This window comes from Colobus angolensis, unplaced genomic scaffold, assembly GCF_000951035.1.
Source record: "Colobus angolensis palliatus isolate OR3802 unplaced genomic scaffold, Cang.pa_1.0 Scaffold31, whole genome shotgun sequence".
NCBI classification, from domain to species: domain Eukaryota; kingdom Metazoa; phylum Chordata; class Mammalia; order Primates; family Cercopithecidae; genus Colobus; species Colobus angolensis.
In genome coordinates, this window is record NW_012116377.1 from 8,585,907 (window position 1) to 8,604,379 (window position 18,473).

General features: G+C 51.5%; 1 protein-coding gene across 1 annotated transcript in view; it reads left to right on the plus strand.

Annotated features, from left to right (window-relative positions):
* Positions 1-17,204, plus strand: part of ITGB5 (integrin, beta 5) — a 120,539-nt gene extending 103,335 nt beyond the window's left edge. The window contains exons 11-15 of the mRNA XM_011950771.1: positions 6,271-6,493; positions 11,063-11,163; positions 13,835-13,954; positions 15,615-15,781; positions 16,434-17,204. Coding sequence (XP_011806161.1) covers positions 6,271-6,493; positions 11,063-11,163; positions 13,835-13,954; positions 15,615-15,781; positions 16,434-16,529 — 707 coding nt within the window. The 3' untranslated portion in view covers positions 16,530-17,204. The remainder of the gene's footprint in view (positions 1-6,270; positions 6,494-11,062; positions 11,164-13,834; positions 13,955-15,614; positions 15,782-16,433) is intronic.
* The last annotated feature ends 1,269 nt before the right edge of the window (positions 17,205-18,473 follow it).

An 18,473-nucleotide genomic window follows, 5' to 3' on the forward strand; every position in this document is an offset into this window, starting at 1 on the left:
CAGAGGCCCCACTGAGGGTCCCTGTGCGCTGCCTCAGAGGTCCCGCTGAGGGTCCCCGTGCCGTGCCCTGCCTCAGAGGCCCCACTGAGGGTCCCCGTGCGCTGCCTCAGAGGCCCCACTGAGGGTCCCCTGCCCTGCCCTAGAGGCCCCGCTGAGGGCCACTGCGCCCTGCTCTGGCATGCGTCAGGGAGCTCCCCATGCAGGGCCGAAGGGGGCCTCTGTGGTGTGAGCCTCCTTATCAAGGCTCAGACTGGCCAAGCAGTTCCCTCAGGCCCTGGGTGTTCTCAGTCCTGGCTGTTTTTGCCTCCAGCTGGGCATGGTCTAGGTAACCTCATGGGGCCCTTTAGCTGTGGAAGTCTGTGATTCAAGCTGACAAAAAGGGTACCCCTGCACATCCTCCAAAAACACCTGTGCCAAGCTTCCCCAGCACCCCGCCGTGATAAGGCAGTGATGTTTAATGAGCCAACACTGTTCTAAGTGGTTTATAGAGGTTGAGGGAGCTAACTCATACAACAACCCTACCCGCAAGGCATTTTTACTGGCCCCATTTAAAAGTGAGGAAACCAATATACAAAGGGGTGAAATGGCAGCCATTGCTGGTGAATAGCAGATTCAGGAGACCAGCCCGGGCAGCCTGATTCCAGAATCTCTGCGTTAACTGCTGCATTCCACTGCCCCCTTTTCCAGGTGGTTCTTATAGCCCAGCTCTGTTCTCCACTGCCCATGTTTCATGGTGAACAGGCTCCTCTTCATCCTCAGCCTTATGTACAACTCCCCACCCGCTCCTTCTCCTGGTTCTGTTGGTCCCTGAGACCACAGGGTAGTGGGAGGTTGGGGAGGCTGGGCCTCTCACACCCAGGTCACATGTTTCTCACCCCCAGTAGTACCTTTGGCTCATTGCCTTCCATCCCCTTTGCTCTCTCTCCTGAGATAGTGCCATCCTTCCACTTTTCCTGTCATGTACCTCCTGGTCACCCCCTACATTCCCCAAAGACCTTGATCCTGCCTCACACTCTCGCCCTCTGCCCCAAGTCCTGCTGTTCTGGGTGCCTTGCCTTTCCCTGTGGACAAGCTGTACTACACGTGGGTCTCTGAGTTCCTAGAGTGTCAGCTCCCGTGGCACCCACAGCAATGCCAGCTCCCAAGTCCTGATGCCCCATGTGTCAGAGATCACTTGGAATAGCGCTGATATTTCTGACAGCATTCCTGCAAGGGAAGCATTATCCCCATCGACACAGGAGGAAATGGATCATCAGAGAAGCTTAGGGACCTGCCCAAGGTGACACAGGGATCTGAACTGAGCTCCAGCCCACGCCCTCAGCTTGTCACGCGGCTGGTCACCCTGTTTCCCTGAACTCCTCTGCTGTTGGAACTTAAGGCTTCAGCATCTCCCCATGGCCGCACCCTTGCCCTCAGCCCAGCCTCTCCTTTCTCCCACTCTGTCTCTACTGTGATCTCTTCAGAGTTTGCCATTCCCTTGATTCCTTCATTTCCCTGCCCCGCCTGGACTTTCTTCTGAATCGTTCTCTTTAATCTGAAGAATGTTCAAATCTATCCCATCTGCAAAATCCCCCATCCTCCTTGTCCTCCATCTCCCCTACCTGTGGAAGTTCCCTATGCTCACTGTCACCACCTCCTCACCCCCTGCAGGCTGGATTCTGTCCTCGCTGGTTTGTGGTGCAGCCTGGTAGCTGCTTTAGGATTTGCCTTCCTTGATGTCCACAGAGCCTTGATGCTGGGGCTTCCTCTCATGTCTCCCTGGGCTTACAGGGCCGCTGGCTCCCCTCCTACCTCCCAGCCTGCCCCTTCCTCTGAATAGCCAGCATTCAATTTTATAAGAGGAGGCAAGAGGCTGTGTCTTGGCCCATAGCCCACACAAGCACTGTTTTGCTAATGGAAAGCTGTTGAATTCTATAAAGCTGAAAATCTATATAAATAGACACATTTACAACTTCCTGTCCATTTGGCTATCAATCATTGTAACAAAGCTCTACTAATGATAACCCGCATGTGTAGCAATTCACAGCTTGCACAGGGATTTCGCATGTCCTTCAATATCCCTATCTATGTGTAATGAAAATAATTTTTCTGTGGGCATCATTAAATTCAGTTCCCTTTGCCGAGGTAGCATTAGACGTTAGCTTTGTTTTGATGAAGAGTCCTGACTTAGGTCCTCTGAGCACTGTCAGCCAGTTGGGATGTTGTTCCCAGTCCCCATGATGGTGATTGATAGGTTATTGATCCTTGGGACAGGCCAAATGACCCTGGTCCTTTTAATGACATGTGTTCCTCCTAGGGCGTTAGGAGGGTCCGGGGCTGACCAAAAGATGCTGACAATCTCTGAGCATGCAGGCTGAGGAAAAGGCAGGTTGAGGCTCAATAGCAGGAGCTGAGACATGTGAATTGGGGTAAAATGCGACCAGGCCTATGTAGCTTTTGACTGTCTGTTGGGTCGTGGAGTCTTGGACGTCTTGGTTTCAACCAAGGTGGCAGGTAGTTGTGACTTGTGTGCCAGCTCCCACCACTTGATAGAACCTACTTGGAGGACTGCATTGAGGATGCTGAGGGCAAGCCCAGGCCCCTTGGAGAAGAAGGGGCCTATGTCCTATGAGGATACCGTGATGTCTGCCACAAGTGTGGAGAAGGAGATGTGCGATGTCTGCCATCGCTGCTTTAGGCTACGATGAACTCTGAAAGGCAGGGAACTACCCAAGGTAAACTCAGCTGGGACTATTATCAGAGTCACAGAGGACAAGCATTCTGGTGGCTTCAGAGGTTTCATCAAGCGTGAAGCCTGGGGCTTATTTCCTGGTTTGGCCAGCTAGGGCTTTGCTTTGGAGTCATCAAATATTGGAGGCCAAAAAGTCATGTAGATGAAGGTTTTCTGATGTCCCACAGCCCCTCCGCGGCTCCCACTGACTCATCCCCAGAAGCAGGCTGGGCTCCACACACCACTACTTTCCTGGCAGCTCCTGGCTGGGCTCAAGGGTGGTAGGAAGCTTTTAGGAATGGCCAGCAGCTCTGGCCATGAGTCCTGTCCCTCTCCAAGGAATGGTGGTGACCTCTGGTGAGCCACCAGCTCCCACCCTCTCCTACCCTTGACTCCTAACTCTTCTTAAACCCTAGGTCAGGGGCACACTCAGCCACCTTGACCTTGGGCTGGGCTGTGGAACTCTCGGGCCTGCAAGGTATCAGACATACCCAAAGCAGCTAGGCTTCCCCACCCACCAGCCATCCCGGGGGGAAGTGAAGAGCAGCAGGCACCCTGCCTGACTCGCTGCCTCTCTGCGATAAGCAGGCCTTTTCACATGGAAGGCCAGTTCCCTCAACACAAATGCCTCACCCCAAGCCCAGGCCCTTCAGGAAAAGAATAGGCTACCTCCAAACCTTTGACACGTTGGCACATTGTACCACATTGTATTTGGATAATTTTATGGTGCTGCCAATAACAATTAGAGGAGGAAAGAAAACAACACCCACCTGGTCTCTGTGCCATCTTTGTTGCTTAGCACTGAGCATGCCTTTTACTCTTTGTATGTTAGTGTTTTGGGGATGGCGTGATGTACAAGCCATCGGAGAGTGCCCGAGCCGTATTAAGTCTGCCCTTAGAGTACACCAGTGTCTGCAATTCACTTTGTAATGCATCTTTAAAACTACGGATTGATGGAAGGGCAGACAGCTGGATAGGTGTGCAGTCAAGCAGCAGGTCACATGCGAAGATGGGATCTGCGCGGGGAGGATATGTATGTGTGCACTGCACAATCCTTTCAACTTTGCTGCAGATTTGGAACTTTTCCTAACAGAATGTTGGGGCGCAGGGAATAATCCCCTGACAGTGAGCCATTGTAATTGAAACCAGGCTCTTGACCAATGTGGTCCCTGAGGCCAGAGAGTGAGGGAGCGGTGTGGATTGGATCCATTTCACCTGTGAAGGCTCCCCGTGGGGAGTTCCTGCTGCCAAGGCTCCAAAGTGGCGCTGGTCCCAGACTGGTGGAGAGGAGGGGCAGGGCCGCCCTCTGCCTCCCGGGGATAAGCTCGTGCTGCCCATTCCCCCAGCCTCCACTATGGAATCCTTGAGCGGCGGGGCACTGCCCTTCCCAGTGGCTTACCCCTCACATGCCCGCATCTACACAGTTAAGACTGCATTCCACAGCGGACTCCGGGCCCGAGTCTGGCTTTCCTCGCCTCTCCTGGAGGACTTGCCATCTGCCTCAGTGCTGCCTGTGACATGGGAGGGCACCCGCTCAGCACACATTTGCTGTGGCTCTGAGCCCCCTGAGTAAGCAGAGAGGCTGTCTGAGCACAGGAAGGTTGGGAGGCTTGGCTGTCCAGATGGTCCCCCTGCCGCCTACAGGTTCTGGGCACCAGAGTGGACGGAGCCCAAGGAAGCAGGGGCAGGAAGTTAAGTGACGGGTGAAGAGGTTTTCTGGAGTTGAGTCCTGACCTATATTATGTTGTGGGCCACACACATTGGTGGTCCCAGGGAAGGTGCTGGGATCCAGTTAACAAGCCAGGTAACTGACTCAGATGTGGAAGTAAAATGAAAGGACTCCCCACTCCGCCTCTCCAGTCACCCACTAGTTTGTGGGTGGTGCTCAGCAAATGAAACTCTTGGTTGTATTAATATCAGCCTTCACATAGTGACATTAGGGAAAAAAATAATACAAAGTCAATTTTTTAAAAAGTACCAATTGTAGCACTGTATTCTGCCTCTGTGTAGAAAATGGAGAATCCACTGTCAGGTCCCTGGTCCCTTGATGGCGCTGTCTAATCTTTTCACAGTCCAGCATGCTCACACTCCAAAACAAACATACACTCACACTCCAACACACACAGACTCTCACACTCAGACACACACATCGTCCCTTACACACACTTGCACTCCAACACACACTCATACACTCACTTTAGCACACTCACACACACTCGTGCACACTTGCACCCACACTCTCACACACTTAAATACTTACACACACTTGCACTCAAACACAACTCATACACACACTTGCTTTCTCACACACACACACACACATATTCCTCTGAGCTGAGTGGGGCAGCGCCCGCCTCTCCACCTTTGCAGGCTATGGAGAGGACCCCCTGCAAGGAAGGGCCAGGGCATCCCTCCGCAGGTTCTCGCCCTGGCTGGGTGTGCTCATAGGAGGCAGTAGACACTGGCATTGAGATCATGGACTCTGGAGCCAGACTCTCTGGGTTTGAGTCCTGGCTCTGCTGCCACCAGTTGTGTGACCATCAACCATTGCTTTATCTTTCTGGGTCTTGGTTTCACCCCTCATATAACAAGGACAATAATGCCTGCCCCATAAGTCGCTGTGCGGATTCATCACGTTTCTACGTGTAAGGTGCTCATATAGGAAGCCCTGGTGAGTGTTAGTTGCTGCTGCTGTTCTCAGCATCTGCTTCTAAATCATCCATTTCTGGGCTTCGGGTCCCTGGGCAGGAATTCAGCTTCTAACCAGGACTCAGGGAGAACAACTGTGTTTTCTGCTGTGGCTGTAACAGATGACTGCAGATTTAGTGACATAAAGCAACATGGCTTTATTTTCTTACAGTTCTGGAGGTCAGAAGCCTGAAATCATTTTCACTGGGCTAACGCGGAGGTGTCAGCAGGGCTGCACTCCCTCCGAGGCTCCCAGGGAGCATCGGCTTCCTGGCCTTTCCAGCCTCCAGAGCCATTCCTTACATTCCTTGGCTCTTGGCATCCTCCCCATCTTCAGACCAGCAGCCAGCATCCTGCTTCTGTTGTCCTACTGCCACCTTCCTGTGTAGTCCAGTCTCCCTCACTCCTTCTCAGAAGAACCTTGGTGATTACATTTGGGGCCCACAGAGATAATCCAGGAGAATCCCTCATCTCAAAATCCTTAACTTAATCTCATCTGTGAAAGCTCTTTTGCCGTAGAAGGTGACATTGATACTCTGGGGATTGGAGTGGGAACATATTTGGGGGCCAGTATTCATACAACTGAGGCAGGAAGAAGCTTCCCTGGGTCCTGGCCCTGTGGCCCAACTTGGCCAAGTTCTGGACCAACCTGGAGCACCAGTCTAGACCCAGCCTGGCCACACCAGCTGCCAGGGTCCCCTGCTGTCCCTTCATGCTGGCTCTAGGCCCTCTATCTCCCCAAATGGGCTCTGAGGGCAGAGCTGGTGTTCCATTCTCTGCTGAATCCCAGTCCTGGCATGTGGAGCACCAGATGGTTCTGTGCTCGTGTGTAAAGGTAAGCAGGTGCTGATGTGCCACATGTATCCTTTTAGGCCACGGTGAGTGTCACTGCGGGGAATGCAAGTGCCATGCAGGTTACATCGGGGACAACTGTAACTGCTCGACAGACATCAGCACATGCCGGGGCAAAGATGGCCAGATCTGCAGCGAGCGCGGGCACTGTCTCTGTGGGCAGTGCCAGTGCACGGAGCCGGGGGCCTTTGGGGAGATGTGTGAGAAGTGCCCCACCTGCCCGGATGCGTGCAGCACCAAGAGGTACTGGTTTCACCGACAGCCCCACCTTACTTCTCACCCAGGCCAGGCCTGTGGTCCAGCCGGGCAGCCCTCAGGGCCAGCCAGCCGGCCTCCACTCCCCACCTCCCACATCTCCCACCCGGCCAGCCTCGCTGGGGAGCCGCACTCTTACCAACAGTAACTGAAACTGTGGCTTTCAAATACTGGTTCCATAAGGGTTTTGTAAGAAAACAAAAACACAACAAGAAATACAAAACTGCTACTCTGATCTTAAACACATTTAGAAATTACAAGATCACAGATTTAAGTGAAATTAAACTGGTGTTGGTACCAAAAATAGCACCTTCTCAGAGCCTTGAGTGTACTATTGTGTGCTTTCACAGGAGAATACAGCGTGCATCTTTTTTCAAATGAATTTAATCCTCCACACTGATATCTCCCAAGCAGTGTTTCACAGAACCCCTATGGGAAATGCTGACAAACATCACCAGAAGGTAAATTGGAAAGAGGCTGGGCGTGGTGGCTCACACCTGTAATCCCAGCACTTTGGGAGGCTGAGACGGGTGGATCACTTAAGGTCAGGAGTTTGAGACCAGCCTGGCCAACATGGTGAAACCCTGTCTCTACTAAAAATACAAAAATTAGCTGGGCGTGGTGGCGCGTGCCTGTAATCTCAGCTGGTCTGGAGGCTGAGGCAGGAAAATGGCCTGAACCTGGGAGGGGGACATTGCAAGATTGTGCCACTGCACCCCAGCCTGGGCAACAGAGTGAGACTCCATCTCAAAAAGGGTAAATTGGAGATAAAGGTACCTGACCTAAATAAGGCATGCCAGAAACCACTGTAATGGCTTTTGAATTTTCTGCTCCATTTATACAGATAATAGAACGTGGGCTTTGCACTGCCGCTGAACGCAGAGATTGTCTAGACCTGGGCCCCAGCCTTCGCTGACTTGGCCACAGCCTCCCTTAGCCGTGCTGACCTCCTCCTGCTCAGCCCCGCACGCTCCACCAGAGTGCAAATGAGAGGGAATTACAGAATGATGCTGGAAAGCAGGAGTGGCATTTGCTCTTGGAGTTTGCTGGAGAGACAGCTGTGTCATCATTATCCATGCTAAGGAGGCAGGGACACAGAGGATAAGAAACAAATCATAATACAAACGTCGCTTCTCTTTGGTTGAGGAACGCATCTGTGATTTTCTCTTGGCAGATTTCCCTTCCAAATGTCTGGCTCAGGCTGATAATGAAATGAGTTCATGCTCCCTGCGCCTGCAGTGGCTGCTGGTCAGTCTGTGCTCAGAAACGTTCTGGGTGGCAGAACCCCTGGTTGGACATTTGCCATAAATAACCCAGGCGTGGGTAATTGAAAGCTGGCTGCAGATGGAGAGACAAGATAGACAGGACTGGGTTTTAATGTTGTTTAATTGGAGGGGATGGGGGAGAGTAAGGAAGAAGAAAAACAGATCTTCTTTAGACCTGCTAAGAGCAGAGAAAAAACAGATCCAAGTAGAAACAGCCTGAGGAAGGTTAGGATCCTGGATCTGGAGCCCAGATAGCTGTGGCCATCCCAGCATGGAGTCAGCCATTATCCACGTTTTGTACCCGAGGGAGGCACCCCCACCTCCAGCTCCCAGCAACAGAACCTTTTTGAGTCTATGCTCCTAGTCCTTGGGGCACACTAGGTTAATGAGGAGTGTGGGTCAAGCTAGGACAATACACATGGAGCCCATCAAACGAGTCTTGCCTTCCTACAGCGCAGCAGGCAATGGAGGATTGGCCTTAAGTCGAAGGCCCAGGGGAAAACAGCTCTAGTTTTAAATGTTTAAAGCACTGACTTCCTAGAAGACATAGACTTAATAATTTATTATTCATTACACAATATGAAGGGAGCAAGGAGAGCAAAGAGATGCCACAAGGGAATATCATGATTCCTTCTTCTTCTTCTTCTTTTTTTTTTTTTTTGAGACAGGGTCTCGCTCTGTCACCCGGATTGGAATGCAGTGGCATCATCACAGCTCACTGCAGCCTTGAACTCCTGGGCTCAAGCGATCCTCCTGCCTCAGCCTCCCAGGTAGCTAGGACTATAGACTTGCACCACCACACCTGGCTAATTTTTATTTTTTATAGAGACAGGGTCTTGCTATATTGACCAGGCTGGTCTCAAACTTCTAAACTCAGGCAATCCTCCCACTTCAGCCTCCCTAAGTGTTGGGATTACAGGAGGCATGAGCCATTGCACCCAGCCCACTATTCCTTCTTATTTGTCTCTGGGCCATACTGACCCTCTCTGTCTCTTTCACAGCCTAGTTGAAACTTTTTTTTTTTTTTTTAAATGAAGTCCTTTTGATGGTGACTTACATCAGTCTGTTTTTTCTACTTGCTGCTTGTTAAGAGGCACCGAGTTTTGAATGTCCTACGTCCTTTTTTTTTCTGGGGGTTTCAGAGCAGCCAGTCTTCATTTTCTGGATCTAACCAACCACACTCTTCACTTTGGGTGAGTTCACGCTCAACCCCAGCTGATTTCAATTAACAGGCTCTCAGAGCAAAGTCTCTCAAAACAACTTAATTTTTTTAAAGGGCAGACTTATTTTAGTACATGACTACAATATATTACAAGTTTCAACCAGTACATGGGGCATATGAGTTAGACTGATATGTCCACATAGATACTCAGGGAGTGTTTCCTGGAAGCGGCCTGGAGCTGTGGTTTAACAACAGAGAATCAGATGGCAGGGACAGAGAATCCTGGCCCGGAGTGAAAGCAGCCCTCTTCTTAGCCCTGTGCTAATCTGGGAGGCTGATGGAGGGGGTGGGGGGGGTCAGGGGCAGCTGGGTCAGCATGAATGACTGAAGCTGGAGCCACCCCTTCCTGGCCCCCAGCCAGGTCTCAGCTGCCCGCCTTCCGGGGCTGTGACTGTTGGGAGAGTTACCATCTTGTTTCTAACTTCAGAATGTTTCCATAAAGTCAGTCCCAGGAGAGTGGGATTTTGTGGCCAATTCAGGGATGGTTGAGCTCCTAAGCATATCCGAACCTCTTAGGAGGCCTAGTCTGACAGGTGGGGCACCTGGCTGCAGAACCTCAAGTCCTCCTCCGTAAAATAAAGAGGACTTAGTGAAATGGTCTCAGAGCTCCCGGCCAGTTCTGCTTCTCCACTTTGCAGTTTCTGTACTGGAAATGTTTATAGCTGGCTTCTTAATCCCAAGGTGTTAGGAAACAGATGATGATAAAGGCACCACATTGCAGTTGCACATCCCTCTGTATTTTTGGCAGAGAGCTTTCTGGACACACAGCCCCTTTGGTCCCCACAGGCCTGTGGTGGCACAACAGCTCTGCCTCATGTAGTTGAGGTTCTGAGGTCACCCCCTGCACTCTGGTGGCCTCCCCAGCACACCTGGCTCCTGAGTCCTGACCCGGTTTCCTAGGCGCCTCTCCGGGGGTCTCACTCTCCTCAAAGGCCACCAGGCAGCACTGTATCACAAAGTCCCTGAGAACGACACACCCCAGCCCTCTCCTCCCTGGAGCTTTGTGCTCACCATCCCCCAACCACCAGCGGGGCCTGGGACCTCTCCCCTTGAACATCAGCTTTACAGCCCTGCAGCCAGAGCTTAGCTCCCTGCCCTGTGACCTCAGGAATCCCATTCTCCCAAATGTCTCCTAAAACAGAGAAAGAATGTCTGGAACTTGGTTTTGATGATATAAAGTATAATAATGACCCTTTAATTGAACTTTGTAGTCAAGCATTTTCACCCACTATCTGATTGAGCCAGCACCCGCCGTTAGCCTGAGGTGGGAGGAGAGAGGCTCAAAGTGTCACTTTTTGGCTGCTCATCCATTTTCTAGAGGAGGCCCCTGTGAAAGAACAAGGGTTCCCTGGGAGGGAGCCATCACCCTAGAGCCTGTGCCAGAGCCTGTGTAGACTGATTCGTGGGTAAGTGGGCAGCAGGCCTGGGGGACCTGGCAGGTGGACTCTGTCTGAGAGGCAGAAGGGGGCTGGAGCCCGAGATTCTCCAGGACGGTGGATCTCAGCCCTCGACAGGCATCAGAATTGCCCAGGAAGCCTGGCCCTGAGGGTATGGCTGGGCTCAGGTACTGGGAGTTTCTCTTGAAAGCTCCTTGGAGAGTTGAACGTGTGGGAGGGTTGAGATCCCTGCCCTGGGTGATGACCAGGGCAGGATGTGGGGAACTGGGACAATGTGGGGGCACTGAGCTCTGGCCATGAGAGTGTGAGGATCTCTGGGAGGCCAGGAATACTGTTTTATCACCCAGAAACCTCTGGCTTGGAGCAGACGCCTCACCAGGCATTAGATGGACCAGAATGCAGATGGATTTGGCTCCTGGTGTCAGAATTTGAAAGGTCTGCAACTTGACATGTAGACAAGACATGCCACTAAACACACAGGTTCCTCCAAGAACCCTTGGGCTTCCTCACATAGCAACAAGAAAGGCAGAGCAGACACATTCCCTGAGGCTGAACATCTGCAGCTAGAAAGAAGTGAAAGCCTTCCCAGGTCCTGCACTGCCGGGAGCTCAGGGACAGGTGTGGGACTGTTCTACATTGTCTGACACCCACCTTTATTTCCTCTTTTCCAAAGAGATTGCGTCGAGTGCCTGCTGCTCCACTCCCGGAAACCTGACAACCAGACCTGCCACAGCCTGTGCAGGGACGAGGTGATCACATGGGTGGACACCATCGGTGAGTGTGCCGCCGCCGCCTGGGCAGCCACGGTTTCCCTCCTCCCTGGGGATGAGGGTGGTTTTAGCCTTGAGTCAGGAGGCACAGCCCAGGCTTCCTGGGCATAACTGTGGGCTCCCCATGAGGACTCGGTGCTGGAACCGTTATCCACGGCTGATGGGAATATAGAATGGTACAGACTTTGGAAAGCAGCTTGGCAGTTTCCTAAAAAGTCGAACACAGAATACAATGTACCAATTCTACTCCCAGGTATACAGCCTAGAGAATTAGGTCCATATGTCCATATAAAAATGTGTACAAAAATGTTCACAGCAGCATTATTCACAATAGCCAAAGGTGGAAACGAACCAATGTCCATCAATGGATAAACAGAAAAGAAAACAAAGTGTGGTCTATCTATACAGTGGACACTACTGAACCACTAAGAGGTATGAAGTACTGACACACGCTACGGCACAGTGAGGCCTGACCACGGTGCGGAGTGAAAGAAGCCATGTATTATATGGTTCTGTTCATATGAAATGTCTAACATAGGAAAAGCCATGGAGACAGAAAGTAGATGAGTGGTGGCCTGATGCTAGGGAGAAGGGAAAATTGGCATTGACTGCTAACAGGTGTGGATTTCTTTCTAGGGTGATGGAAATATTCAGAATTAGTAGGAATGGTTACACAACATTGTGAGTGCAGTAAAACGACTGATTGTTCACTTTAAAATGGTTTAAATGGTTGGGGTGGGTGGAATTATGCGCCTTGAAAGGGAATCTGCATCTCAGGCTCCCCTCACTGGTAGGCTTCCTCACTACCTTCACCTCTGACTTCTGTAAACTCCTGGCCCCCAGCTGCCTGTCTGTCTTGGTCCTAACTTACATCTTTTGTAGACTTCCTTGTTCCCGCCTCCCTATTTTGACTCACTTCAGTCATGGCTTTTGAGGGATTTTTTGTCTTCCAGACAGGGTCTCTGTCACTCAGGCTGGAGTGTAGTAGCACCATCATAGCTCACTAAAGTCGCGACCTCCTGGGCTCAGGCAAACCTCTTGCCTCAGCCTCCCAAGTAGCTGGGACCTACGGGCATGTGCCACCATGCCACCACGCCTGGCAAATTTTTGTATTTTTTGTAGAGACGAGGTTTCACCATGTTGTCCAGGCTGGTCTCAAACTCCTGGGGTCAAGCAATCCACCTGCCTCAGCCTCCTAAAGTGTTGCCACTACAGGTGCCATTACATGCCACCATGCCCAGCTACTTCTTAGTATTTGAGCTATGTGTGCATCCAGCACATATTCACTGAGCGCCTACTGTGTGCCAGGTGCTGTCTGTCTCCTTAGGAGACTGTGGGGAGTAGACCACAGTCTGGTTCCTCACATGCCTGTCTTCCTGCCCCTGCTGCTGTCTTGCGGCTCAGCCTGGCTGACCTCAGGTTCTGCCTGCAGACCTGGGCTGGTTGCCCCTAATTAGGTACACGTGGTTAGAGAAGGAAACAATGCCTTCCTGTGGCCCAAGGACTGGTTCGCTTGGTTCATAGCAGTGACATGCACAGCTGCTTCCCAACCCAGTCCTCTGAGATACAGCGGCAGAGAAAGCTTATGTTCCAATCCATCATTTATCCTCCTTCTTCCTTCTTCCAGGTTTTTTTCATACGCACACACTCACATGCTCACTCATATTCACCCAGCCCGGAAGGGAGCTGAGACAGGAAGTCCAGGCTTTCATGTGTGATAACCACACAAATTCATCTGCTTCCAGATTACAGCTCCGTCTAGCAGCAGGGTTAAAAAGGTTAAAAAGGCCAGAGCTGGAAAGCGTTTCCCGCCCTGATGTTCACCTTCCGTTCCTCCCCAGGACCCATTGCCATCGCCGCCGCATTTCCTCACCCCTCGCCTCTCTTTGCACTTCCCCTAGTTCCTTTCCCTCCTAAAAAACAGCCTGCTAACCCTCTCCCAGAGAAGCCTTGGAATGTAGATAATGCCTGGACAGGGATGCCTCCACCTTGGGGAATGGTAGCAAGGGGGAGGGAGTTGCTGAGGCAGCTTGAGGAAGGGGCTTCTTAATATGGAGGAGGCCAGGCAGCGTTCAGGGCTGGGCTGGGGACAGCCTGAGCTCCACGCTGTCTCACTTTATCTCCAGGCATGGGCACCAAGGTGGGCACCAGCCTCTCACCCAGTGTCCTCATTGTCTTGTGGTTCTTTTTGATTTTACATCCCAGGAAGGAGTTGCTGCCTCTTGGCCACTGCGGCCAGCTCTCAGCCCCAAGTGGCCTGGGCTGTTTCTCAACTATGAAGCCCCACTCAAGCCTCAAATGGGGCTGGGATGGCTCTTTGTTTCTTTCTTTCTTTATCCCTTTAATTTCCGTGGCCAATCCATTCACCCGTTCCCACCCCGATACCATTAAAACCTTCTCTTATTTCACATCACCCCTGACTGACACTGCAGAGGCTTGGAGATCCTCTAATGTGTTCCACGTGTCCCCAAAGCCATCTAAATTCAGCCCTGGGCCTGCGTTCTTGGTGTGAGAAACCTGAACTCATCTTCAAAGGCCCAGCTTCCTCTTAAGACTTCCTGCCCACACCCCCCATACCCTTTCCTTCTTCAAGGCACTCGGCTCCCTGCCCCGACCATCAGCGGCTGTGGGCTGCTCAGAGAGATTCAGGCCATTCCCACTTGGTTTTCTTCCAGTGAAAGATGACCAGGAGGCCGTGCTTTGTTTCTACAAAACCGCCAAGGACTGCGTCATGATGTTCACCTACGCGGAGCTCCCCAGTGGGAAGTCCAACCTGACGGTCCTCAGGGAGCCAGGTAGGTGAGGGCTGCGAGGGGATTGGCCCACTCAGCCAGCCCTCAGTTCTGATTTCTGATGCCACTCCCTTCTCTGGGACCACTGCCCTTTCTCTCCTCATTGGCCTTTCCAAACTCCAGGGAGAGGAGGGATACAATTTCTTATTTTTCTTTTATTTATTTATTTTTTTAGACAGGCCATCACTGTGTCACCCAGGCTAGAGTGCGGTGGTGCCATCATGGCTCACTGCAGCCTTGACCTCTTTGGGTTCAGGTGATCCTCCCACCTCAGCCTCCCAAGCAGGTGGCACTACAGGCATGCACCACCACACCAGGCTAATTTTTCTGTTTTTTTGGTAGAGGTAGGTTTTCACCACATTGCCCAGGCTGGCCTTGAACTCCTAGGCTCAAGTGATCCACCTACCTTGGCCTCACAAAGTACTAGGATTATAGGTTTGAGCCACTGCACCTAACCAGTACAATTTCTCATGAAGATCAGATCTAAGGTCACTGCTGCTCCACTCCTAGAGTTTAGAAGAAAGATGAGTGTGCAGCTGGGGGCCCATTCTTGGGGCAAAGCTCTAGGGGGGCGTGAGTTAGGGCAATGGGAGTTATAGAAGGATAGGGCCCTGTCCCTGGGGAGAGTCTTCTCTTAGAGGAGCTCAGAGGTGAAAGTAACCACAGAACATACCTACCCTGCACAGCCAAAGGCAGCAAGGAGCTGCTGTGTTCTGCAGGGAGGGTGCAGGGCATCTGGACCCCCTGGGCTGGGCAGGGTATCACTCAAGTCAGAGAGCATCCAGCTTCACACACAGCCCGGGCAGGGCCGCTGCTCTTCCCAGCGTGGATTCCAAGGACAACGGAGCGCTGGGTTCAACATTCCTGCTGCTCCCATGCTCAGCTTCCAGAACCACTGAAGAGGTCAAGCTGTAATCCAAATACCAAAATTCTGCCTCTGCTTGGACCCAGGGACCAATAGCCTTTGCCTTGGAGTAATTGGAATTTCTGATATCACCCCTTACATTCTTCTTGGGGGTGAGGAGGCAGGGGTGGAGCAGAAAAAGATTTGCTCTCTTCAGCTGACAGCACTGCAAACTATTTTTCCAAATTGGGCCCAACCACATAATGCGCCTTCCTGAGGCCAGAGGCAGAAAGAAGTGTGGTACCAGCCTAGGACGCACGCCTGTAAAAATGAGGCTCTGTTTCCAGTGCTGTCTCTGCGGTTCTTTGAAAATAAGCACATTTACTCCAAGGAATTCCACACTAAAGGCTTACAAATGTTGGCCCCCAGCCCAGACCTTGTGGAAGTGGCTTCATGGTACCTCCTGCCTGCCAGTCCGCTCCTGAAACCATGTACATGAAAGCTGAGCGGGTCCAGCATCCCACAGTGGAGACTGGGCCAGGCAGGGCATGGGTGCTGCCCATGAGGGGAAGGTAGCTGTGCCCCAGGGCTCTCATCTAGACTTTGCCACACTTGCTGTGTGACTTTGGAACAGCCACTGGCCCTTTTGAATCTTTCATTTTTTGTATATTGGGAAAACCTTCCTGAGGATCTAAGGGAGAGCCAAGGAGAAGGCCTTTGGGAGGGGTGCAACTTTCATCTCGGAAATGCCTGCCGCTGGGGGTGGGAGGGGCATGGTGATGCTAGTGGCTTTGCTTACCAGGCTTCTGGTCCCCCCAGAGTGTGGAAACACCCCCAACGCCATGACCATCCTCCTGGCTGTGGTCGGCAGCATCCTCCTGGTTGGGCTCGCACTCCTGGCTATCTGGAAGCTGCTCGTCACCATCCACGACCGGAGGGAGTTTGCAAAGTTCCAGAGCGAGCGATCCAGGGCCCGCTATGAAATGGTAAGCATGTGGGAAATGGGAAGCAGAGACTTCCAGCTCAGAGGTGTGGTTGAATTCAGTGGTACGTTAGCAATAGAGGCTCACTAATGTCTTTGGCACTAAAAACAAAGAACACCAGAAAGACTGTGCCCAGTTCTGGACGGAGAGAATTGGACAACCCCAGTGCAGAGTGACCTGTTCCAACACCCAGATCAGGAGGGTCATGGGGGCAGAGGCACTGGGCGTGCCTCAGGAAGAGTCTGACCAGTCTCAGAGAGACCACAGACCCACAGGAAAGCTCAGATTCTTATGGTCCATTACAACACTCACACCTGCAGTCTGGTCAGCCCAGGCAGACTGCAAACGCCCAAAGGACTGAGCGCAGAGTCAGTGCCTGCTGAACCTGGGCTTGATTTCTGTTAAAGCTGGGAGGGACTTCAGAGACCTTCTGACCCAACTCCTCCTTCCAGAGGTGGATAGTGCAAGCTTAGAGAAGGCGAGGGCTTTCCCGGGGAACACAGAGCTGTCCTAGAGCGCATGGCCATCTCCTGAGTGCTCTGCCTGCTGCTGTCGTGGGTGGCTGACCTGGGAAGGGATCCTAGGGCCTGCGTCTGCTCGTTTGAGTGTGTGAGCTAACATGTGTCCTCATCCTCTTCCCCGCCATGTTCTGTAGGCTTCAAACCCATTGTACAGAAAGCCTATCTCCACGCACACTGTGGACTTCACCTTCAACAAGTTCAACAAATCCTACAATGGCACCGTGGACTGATGTTTCCTTCTCCGAGGGTCTGGAGGGGGGAACTAATGAAAAGGTCAGACTGAAACGCCTTGCACGGCTGCTCGGCTTGATCACAGCTCCCTAGGTAGGCACCACAGAGAAGACCTTCTAGTGAGCCTGGGCCAGGAGCCCACATTGCCTGCACAGGAAGGTGCCTGGCCTTGTCACCTGGCTGCTAGGCCAGAGCCATGCCAGGCTGCATCTCTCCGAGCTTGGGATAAAGCAAGGGGACCTTGGCGCTCTCAGCTTTCCCTGCCACATCCAGCTTGTTGTCCCAATGGAATACTGAGATGCTGGGCTGTCTCTCCCTTCCAGGAGTGCTGGGCCCCGAGCCTGGCCAGACAAGAAGACTGTCAGGAAGGGTCAGAGTGTGTAAAACCAGCATACAGTTTGGCTTTTTTCACATTGATCATTTTTATATGAAATAAAAAGATCCTGCATTTATGGTGTAGTTCTGAGTCCGGAGACTTTTCTGCCTGATGGCTATGCCTTGCACACAGGTGTTGGTGATGGGGCTGTTGAGATGCCTGTTGAAGGTACATCATTTGCAAATGTCAGTTTCCTCCCCTGTCCGTGTTTGTTTAGTACTTTTGTAATGAAAAGAAACAAGACTGTTTGGGATTGAAAGTAAAGATTAAAACCAAAAGAATTTGTGTTTGTCTGATACTCTATGTATTTGTTTCTTTCTGAACAGACTTAGAATGGTGCGCCCAGTGAGGACTGAAGCGGCCATGTACTTCCTCAGGGGTGGGACACAAGCTGGTCTGATACTCCAGACTACAACCTGTCAGTAAGCATGAGGTGCTCAGGGCAGTCAGGGCTGTGCAAGAGAGCACTGAGCAGATGCCTTTGGCCCCTTCCAGCTTTTACTGACAGAGTTCCAGGCTAGATACCATAAAAACCACCCCCGGTCTCCCTCCCGTGTTCTAAGGGGCTGAGGCTGGAAATAAATAGATTGTGCAGACAAGCGAGGGTTGAGTGGTGGTTCCCACACAAAGTCACCTCTTAAACATCATTAGCAATAGCAGTTCCCTTCCAAGGCCTCCCCTCACTCCCAAATCACTTATGTCCCATGCAGGCCCAGTGCAAAAAATACATTTGAGCTTTTTTCCTGCAGGGCCATGAAGTCCCCTTACGTTCCCATATCTGAGATGGTTGTCTGACCCTCTCCCCTTATGTACAGAAGAGGAAACTGATTCTCAGAGAGGGGAAGTGGCTTGCCATTCAGTGTTAGGAGGTTGCTGAATGACAAACTCTTCCTAAGACCCCATCTCAGGCTGGCCAGAGGGCCAGCCTCATTCCTGCTTGCTCTTAGAAAATCTTTCACTGATCATCTTTTGTCACTGGAATAACTTCAAGGTTATGCTTTCATTCCAAGTGGATCTATCCTCAAGCTGTGGACCAAATTTCCCTTACTTCATTTTGGCAAACATTAAGTCAAATGGTCAAATGCCTGTCACTACACAGAGCCTATTACCTGGGGCAAATACCAACAGATTGAGTTTCCTTCATCTTGTGTAAATAGGATGGAACAGAGACCTGGTAACTTGGTGATACTGCCTTAAACCCTTTTTGGGATAAAGCCAAATGTAAATGAAAACATTAAACAGATAAATTGCGGCATTGAGAGTTTCTGAATTGAGAAAAATAAATGTAATTTTGGAAGAAACTTTGGGTTTCTCTCCTGTTTAATTTTGGGTTTCCTGGAGATAAATCATTAACTGGCTCAGAAGCTCATTTTCTGTGAGGGCACGCCATTCTGGTTTTTTTGTTGTTGTTAGAGGGTCTCACTGGGTCACTCAGGCTGGAGTGCAGTGGTGTGATCTCAGTTCTCTGCAGCCTCAACCTCCTGGTCTCCCGTGATCCTCCCAACTCAGCCTCCTAAGTAGCTGGGACTACAGGTGTGCACCATCACGCCCAGATAATACTTTATTT